The 8,927-nt window shown below is 36.2% G+C and overlaps 1 protein-coding gene across 8 annotated transcripts in view; it reads left to right on the forward strand.

Annotated features, from left to right (window-relative positions):
• Positions 1–8,436, forward strand: part of NPNT (nephronectin) — a 77,164-nt gene extending 68,728 nt beyond the window's left edge. For 6 of the 8 annotated variants that reach the window (XM_025386450.1, XM_025386452.1, XM_025386448.1 and 3 more), the window contains 2 exons: positions 3,904–4,160; positions 5,622–8,436. In XM_025386450.1, the coding sequence (XP_025242235.1) occupies positions 3,904–4,160; positions 5,622–5,717 (353 nt within the window). In that variant the 3' untranslated portion in view covers positions 5,718–8,436. Of the gene's footprint in view, positions 1–3,903; positions 4,488–5,621 lie in introns of those variants that run through there. The other 2 variants (XM_025386453.1, XM_025386447.1) reach the window with 2 other exon arrangements.
• The last annotated feature ends 491 nt before the right edge of the window (positions 8,437–8,927 follow it).

Below are 8,927 nucleotides of genomic sequence, written 5' to 3' on the forward strand. Positions count from 1 at the left end.
TCTGTGTATTATTCTAATTAACAAGCTAATTGTTTACCTATGTCTATCTAGATTATACCAGTTATAAAAGAATATATGTTTGGGTATCCAATTATGGATGATTTTAATGCTGTGCAGTTCTAATCCAAGATCCAGATTTGTAAATATTCTTATATGTTAATATTTCTAAGAAAATTCTCAAAACTCACAACCTTAAGAAACAGCTGCAAAAAAAGTACAATTTACTAGCTGCCTTTCATGGTGCTATTATGTTTTATTACATTCAGTCACAGTGAGATGTGAAATTAACAATGCCTCTAAGAAATGGAAAATTGTGCTGTTGACAGACATGGTGATATGCCGCAGGTATGTAGCTGTGGCCCTGGGGACACACCCTTCTCCTGTGTGTGTCAAAGCTAGAACTAAGCCCCTTTTCCTGGAACCTTGATCTCTGGAGAACAAGGATTAAGGGCAACTGACTCAGCACTCTGTCTGCCACCGATAGCTACAAGGAATTTGCTTACATATGTATCAAGTATGCCAGCATGTACATACAAGTATGTCTGTTTCAGCATTAAAACATTATTTTAAAATATACATAAATGTAAAATAAATCAACAATATCAATGAAAGCTTTCTACCATCCTTGACTACCATTCACCACCTGGCAAGATGCAGCCAGTTTCTTGATTATGTTCTCAGAGAGATATTTTTGGATGCAATGGCATTCTCTTCTGTGCCTTGCCTTTGTCACTTATTGCTATTATCTCAAGAGTTAACAGGAACAACATGGACTTTGAAGCCAGAATACCTGATCCGGAACCCAGCACCACCACATACTAGCTATGACCTTGAGCAAGTTACTTAAACAGGGATAATCAGTACTATCCAGTAAACATATATAAGGCATTTCAAGCAGTGACTCGTCCAGAGTTACCGCTAAAATAGTATTAGCCATTGTGGTTGAAGCATGTCCTCTATCAGCACATACAGAACACCCTCATTCTTATTTATGGCTGGCTGCTATTCCATTACTCATCAGACGTACCACAATGTATTTAGCAAGCCCTCCACAAAGGAACATAAGTTGTTTCAAGACTTTAGGTAGTTCAGACAATAGTGCAGTGAAAAACCCTGTACATTCATTATTTAATATATGTTAGACTGTATCTATAAATTCCTAAATGTGGAATTGCTATGTCAAAAGAGAATTTGTATTTTGAATTTTGATAGATTTTATTAAATTGCTCTTTATAAAGGTTGTAGCAATTTACACTTCTGCCTACAATATTTGAAAACCATCCCCAACGTATAAAAGTATTTTCAAAATCTTTGCCAATCTTATAGGTTAAAAGGGCTCTCTTTTCATTTTACTTTACAGTTCTTTTATTGTGAAAAGTTGATCACTTTTTCATATATTTGTCATTTTTTCTGTGATGTTCTTTATTTTTATTTAGTATTGATATATGAAAATTTTCTATACAAAAAGAAAAATTATCCTTTTTTAATGTGTTGCAAATATTTAAAAACATTTTTGTTTGTCTATTATATGGTATTTTTTACCTTAACATGCAAATTTGGAAACTTAAATGTTCTTCAGTAAGAAATTGGCTAAATGGTTACTGGCATACTTGCAGCAATGCAAAGTGTATTTGCTACCATAGAAAAATGGTTATACAAGAAGCAACTTACAACACTGCAAATATAGTATTCCTTTTTTTTAAAAAAAAGTTCATATTCATGTGCATTTGTGTGAATGTATTACATAAGAAAAGTTCAGAAGTCAAAACCTTCAGAAATACCTCTAGATTTTGTAAATTGAAAATTTAAAGGCACCAACCACTACAGAATTAAAAATAAATAAACTACCATTTTATAACCCAACTTTCTGGTCAAGTTTGGCAGCATCTATTATTTCTCCTCCCTCCCTAAAATTATTTAGATGTTGTGATACTGTAAACTGAATGAATGTTTAATATAATCGTATATTTATCACCAGAATTATGAAATCAGAAGTGAAAATTTTAATAGGTAACTTGCTTGACACTGAATCAATTTTTCCCTTAGTTAATGTTCCAACTTGTATCATTTCCTTTGTTACAAAGGGAATGAATTCTTCATGGCAAAAAAAAGCAAAAGCAAAACCTGGTGCCCATAGAGTAGCTCTGTAGAGGAAGAACAATCGTAACCTCACTTATCATGTTGTAAATTTTAGAGTTTTAAATACATATGCAAAGAATACCTTGGTGTGTTAGGTTGTCTTGTTTGCAGGTAGCGTCTGGCAGAATGGTATCAGTTCCACAGGGACTTAATCCTTGTTTTCTCGAAACTTGCAGGTTAACTGTAATACCCTTATATCTTAGTCTTAACTAGAGTACCTGTGATGATTCAAAAGCTGACTTATAGTGAGACTTTTAAAATCCATGTAAATATTTTGGCCCAAAATATGTTTGGATTAGTTTGTGGAGGAAGGGGACAAGGGAAGTGGGAGAAAGATTCTTAAGACATTATGTATTTTTAGTGATTCAAGTATGTGAATCAAGGATCTGTTTCCTTGCAGCTTTTTGCTGTACCCTTGGAACATCATTCGTTGATTCAAACATCCTTAAACACCTGCTACCTGCTAGCAGGGTAACACAGAGGTTTGGGGGAAACTTTGGTTCAGACTTTAAGTTGTTCACAACCTGCTGGGGAGCCGTCAGCACAGAGGCTGGCGCATAGTCAGTGCACAGAAATCACCTATGACCTGTAGAGCTCAGATGGTACTTGTTAGAGAAGACGACACTGGAATAAAAAGATATACCAAATTTTATCAGGTCTTGTATAAATTAAGCATAAGAAAGAGATAATAGTTTATCTGTTAACTGAAAACTAAATGGGATTTCTACCAAAATAGATACACATGTTCAACATTCCAACCATTTTTCTATGGAAAAACCAGTGTTGAAACATACAGTGTGTTTTCAGTTGACTGAGATAAAACAGCCTGAGGGAATGTCATTTGTACATGGATCAAGCTTCAAAATACTACTTGCAACTTTCTCTCTGGAGAAGCAGCACCCCCCACTTCACTGCTGCTTAACCATTTTTTAAAATGCAGTTTCCTTAACAGCGGAGGGAAGAAAACTGTAGTCCTAGGGGTCTGAGAACATCATCAAAGTGGTCTATCTAAAGTGAAAGTTTTTACTAATATTTGTGTTCACGTATATATAATAGGACATATTTATAGAATAGATATGATATAGATTTGTTTTACTATAAAAATGTTTTAAACGGCTTACCTCCAAATAAAACTGATGCTCCAGGAAGACATAGAGGGTTTCCTGAATACTTCTGTATCTTCCTGCTGTTAGGTTTACACCAGTGTGAGAAGCACTGCCAACTCTGAATTTTTTTGTTTTAAAGAACCTTTACATTTAGAAATTTTGTTTAAGTTGGAGGAGGAGAGAATAAGCAGATATAGGGCCCTTTAAATCACCATCTGCTTTACTGTCTGGAGTTAATTATCCACCAGAAAATTCTCCCTGGAAATTTAGGGTCCGTTTTACCAAACCACCAAGCCAGATAGGCAGGGGTGTTGGACAACATAATCATAAATTGGTGAGGGTCATAAATTGGTGGTGAATGTGTATATGTTATTGTATGCCTATATGTCTGATCATATTCAATTGGAAATATTCATAGTGTTTGGATTACTAATTATTGTGTGTCTCTGGCATTCTGCTTTCCATGAGCAAAGTAAGTGAATGTTTTCTGTAAACACATACCATAGAACTTCAGGCATACAAATAAGTCAAATTTTTCTTCTTCAAAAATCTGGAATTCTTTACCAAGAAAACAAAAAAAACTAAAACTCCTGTCCATGCTGCTTGTTCTAGAAAGGGATATTGGCACATACACACAGCTCTGCTTTTCCCATTCCAGGTGGACAGTATCTGACAGTGTCGGCAGCCAAAGCCCCAGGGGGAAAAGCTGCACGCTTGGTGCTACCTCTCGGCCGCCTCATGCATTCAGGGGACCTGTGCCTATCATTCAGGCACAAGGTGACGGGGTTGCACTCTGGCACACTCCAGGTGTTTGTGAGAAAACACAGTGCCCACGGAGCAGCCCTGTGGGGAAGAAATGGTGGCCACGGCTGGAGGCAGACACAGATCACCTTGCGAGGGGCTGACATCAAGAGCGTAAGTAGATCCACAAAGGAGGCGGGACCTGGGATGTTTTCCTTTCATAGGAGAACTCTGGAATCTGAATTGGAAGAAGCCTTGCTCTGTAAATTCAGGCTCAGACAAAGGTTTGGATTTTTTTCTGGGCCTGATGACTCCATTCAGTGTCTCTTTCTGAAACCCCTTTCTGCTTCTTCATCCTTCTTCATTGTAACCTGTGATCACCACCTCTCCATGACCCTGGTAAAGATCCATTTTCTTTTTTGAATGGAAAAAAAAATCTAGGAATAGAAATTTTTTTTGTTGTTTTTTTATTTTTTTAAGTTGATCAACAGAAACTTCCAAGGGTGGCGTGGTGAGCTTAATTGTTCCTGCTTTTCCTTTCCTTTTAATTCCCTATATTTCAAACTTTTACTACCATAAATTACCCAGGAGATGGTTCTTTTTTCATTTTTGAAATGTTTCTTTCAAGTTCAACTTTTTTTCTTTGTTTCAGAGATCACAGTTAAGCAGCATAGGGTGGGAACTCAGAACTACAATTGGAAAGCACTACTCTATTCAGGACAGGATGTGGGAAGTGCTTTGATGGAATATATAAATTTGATCTTAAGTAATCAAGACATAGGTAGCAAGAAAATGGTCTATGGCATCCCAGCAAAATCATGAATGCATTTGGGAAAATGTCATCTTTATGCTGGTGCTTATGAAACTTGCTGTTGGGAGATACCTATGCCTATATATAGGTATAGTTTATAAGAAACTATTTTAGAAAGAAAAGATAGATTCCATTAATACAAATTTTACCAGAGTACTTGGATTTTGTTTAATTCTTATATATTTTTTCTTAAAACTCTTCTCAGTATTTTTATTGTTTAGAGAAATAAAACAAGATAATAAATCATTTTAAATCATAGCACTCAGGTTTTCTCTTGTTTTATAAGGAGCAAGGATGCTCTATAGAAAATATAATGTAAGAACAATAAAAGTTTTTGGTTTTTACATAGATAAAACAACAGTGTGATTGGATCATGGTGTTTGATTCTATTCTATTTTCAGCAAGAAAGCTATGTTAACCAAAAAAGAACTAAGAAACATCTAAGATAGGCTGCGTGATTATGATCTTTCAGATCTTTGGCTCCTAATATCTGTTCCTTTATATTCTATCACATTCTTCTTCTAACTTTGGTAATCCTTGACAAGTGTCCACTTTATAAACAATCCTAAATCGAATTGGTGTATAGCTTAGAATGGCTTTTTAAAGAGTGATTGATTCTGAGTAATGTGGTCTGATGAACATTTTGATGATTTCAGTTTCTACTGAAAACTTCAGTGATACTGGCAACTATATTCTGTTTTTTTTCCTCCTGTAAAATAAGTTTAAAATTGGTTTGGGGGAAGGTTTGCCTTTATTTTTGCTTAATAAGGAGGCATTAGAAAGGGGCAGAGGAGGCTTGACTGGTGTGTGCATTCTCTCCCTAGGTCATCTTCAAAGGTGAAAAAAGGCATGGTTACACTGGGGAGATTGGTTTGGATGATGTGAGCTTGAAAAAAGGCCCCTGCTCTGAAGAACGCTAACAACTCCAGAACCAGCAATGAACTCCTATGTTGCTCCATCCTCTTTTTCCAATTCTTATCTTCTTTCCTCTTCTCCCTTTTGTCAGGCCTAGGAGAAGAGTGGGTCAGTGGGTCAGGAGGAAGTCTATTTGGTGACCCAGGTTTTGCTGGCCTGCTTTTGTGCAATTCCAATGAACAGTGACACCCCCCTTGAAATACAGGGGCATCATAGACACATCAAAGCCATCTGTGGGTGTTGCCTTCCATCCTGTGTCTCTTTCAGGAAGGCCTTCAGCATGCGTGACCCATACCATCCTCCATCCTGATTACAAGGTGCTCCTTGTAGCAAATTATGGGAGTGAGTTACGGGAGCAGTTTTTAAACAAAATCTTTGCAAATGGCCATGATGTTATCTGTTTGGTGTTGTACCATGAGTAGTATTGACTTCCCTTGAGATATGATATACAATGTGCTTGTGAAATTGACTTACCCTCTTCACTTAAGTTAGTTCTGGCCTGACCTGAACTCTGACTTTTACTGCCATTCACTTTATAAAATAAGGGTGTGTAATATATCAAGATACATTTATTTTTATCTGGTTTTTTTTTTTTCTGTTAAAGACAATTATGTAGAGTGGGCACATAATCCCTCGTTAGTAGTATTGTGTTTTGTTTAAATGTGCTATTGATATTAAGTATTTACGTGTTCCAAATATTTACAGACTCTAGTTGCAAGGTAAAGGGCAGCTTGTGATCTCAAGTTAAAAAATACATGGTGAAATGTCATCCAGTTCCATGACCTTATATTGGCAGCAGTAGGAAATTGGCAGAAGTGTTGGGTTGTGGTAGCAGAGTGATGAATTTTTTTTTTTTTAATGGCCTTGAGTTTGATCTCTGCAAAGGATAGGAAACCTTTAGGAAGACAAGAAACTGCAGTTAATACATAAAACTCTCACTGTTCCAAGTTACACTTTAAAACCACAGCTTTTACCATCATAACATGGCTCTCTCTGGTAATATGTAGGAAGCTTTATAAAAGTTTTGGTTGATTCAGAAAAAGGATCCTGTTTATTAAAGCAGGGTGAGAGGAAGCATAGGGAAAACTCCATTGGAACAGATTTTCACACAACATTTGAAATAGATGAAAGTTTAGGCAGTTGTAGTTCATAACTTCTCTTGCTTATGGCTATGTCAGGATAGGATAGGAACCAAGTCCCATGCTCAGAGGCATGGGATGTGTTGGAATGGGATTAACACACACTGGAGGAGCAGGGCAAGTTGGAATTCTAAGATCCGTGAACCCCCAACTGTATTTCCTCCCTGCATATTTTTACCTATATATTAAAAAACAATGTACCTTTTAAAGGCATTATTCCTGAGGTTTTTCTTAATTTCCTATTAAGTAATCAAAATATTTTCTGCTGTTTTTGCCAGGAATCACAAAGATGATTAAAGGGTTGGAAAAAAAGATCTATGATGAAAAATTAAAGGAACTGGGATGATTCAGCCTGGAGAAGAGAAGACTGAGGGGCAAACCATTGATGGTTTTCAAGTATATGAAGGGTTGGCACAGAGAGGATAGTGACCAGCTGTTCTCCATATGCACTAAGAATAGAACAAGAGGAAACGGGCTTAGACTAGAGTATAAGGGAGCATTTCTTGGCAGGGGCCATTGTTAAATTAGAATACTTCATTAAAAAAAGCATGAAAATCTCAGTATCTCTCTCTTTTTTTCTCTTTCTAAAAAATTAGATAAAAATTTATCTATTTAAGATAGTTAAAGATGTTCTTACCCCAACGTAAAGTAACAAATTATAGAATTTCCCAAAAGATGTTTTGATCCTACTAGTAGTATGCAATGAAAATCTTTAGAACTAAGTAATCTGGACAAGGCTTAATTTAGGCATTTCCCTCTTGACCTCCTAATGGAGAGGGATTGAAAGGCGAAGAGCCCACCAAATGCTGAGCTCACTGAAATGTCTCTCCCTTATGGCAATCCTAGCAGTATTGAAGAAAAAAGGAAACTATTTATTCCAAATGAGAGTATGATGGACAGATATTTTAGTATCTCAGTAATGTCCTAGTGTGGTGGTAGTTTTTAAATGTTTCTTCATGGTAAAGGTGTAAACCTTTCATTTGTTCAATGGATGATGTTTCCAATTTTTTTTTTTTTTTTTTTTAAGAGATCCTTCAAGGAACACAGTTCAGAGAGATTTTCATCTGGTGCATTCTCTCTGCTTCATGTGTGACAAGTTACTTGGCTGCTGAGAAAGAGTGCCCTGCCCCACACCGGCAGACCTTTCCTTCACCTTATCAGTATGATTCAGTTTCCCTTACTAATTGGACTCTCCCAGGTTCCACAGAACAGTAATATTTTTTGAACAATAGGTACAATAAAAAGTCTTTTGTCATTTAACCTGGTAAAGGCAGGGCTGGAGGGGGGAAAATAAATCATTAAGCCTTTGAGTAACGGCAGAATATATGGCTGTAGATCCATTTTTAATGATTCATTTCCTTTATGGTCATATAACTGCACAACTGAAGGTGAAAGGGGAAAATAAATGAAAATTTTACTTTTCGGTGCCAATGATGCATTGCACTAAACTGATGGAAGAAGTTATCCAAAGTACTGTATAACATCTTGTTTATTATTTAATGTTTTCTAAAGTAAAAAATGTTAGTGGTTTTCCAAATGGCCAAATGAAAACAATTCTTTGTAAATAAAAACACTGTTAGTAATACCAGTTGTCTATTCTTGTTTTTTGAGTTTTGTTTTTATTGACTTGGAAAAAAGCATTGAGGTAGTTAAATGATGTTTCACAAAAGTCATAGTAGAATCCCTTTTACTGTTTGGATGGTGGGAACAAAGACATTGCCTGCGGTATTACACTTTCTAGGTTATAAAACATGAGACACTTTTTTTTTTTTTTTAATCAGCATGAATAGGGAAAGAGATCAGAAGATCAGTAAAACCTATGCCATGCCATGCCTTAGTAAATTGCTTTAGTTATGTTTTATTATCATTTCATTGTAAACGTTTGCTTTAAATTCTTTTTTTGTTTGTTTGTTTGCAACACGGTCTCACTCTGTCTCCCAGGTTGCAGTGCAGTGGTGCGATCATAGCTCACTGCAGCCTCAAATTCCTGGGCTCAAGCAATCCTCTGGCCTCAGCCTCTCAAGTAACTGGGACTACAGGCACATGCCACCACACCTGGCTAATTTTTTATATTTA

Source organism: Theropithecus gelada, chromosome 5 (genome assembly GCF_003255815.1).
Source record: "Theropithecus gelada isolate Dixy chromosome 5, Tgel_1.0, whole genome shotgun sequence".
In the NCBI taxonomy this organism is placed as follows: Eukaryota; Metazoa; Chordata; class Mammalia; order Primates; family Cercopithecidae; genus Theropithecus; species Theropithecus gelada.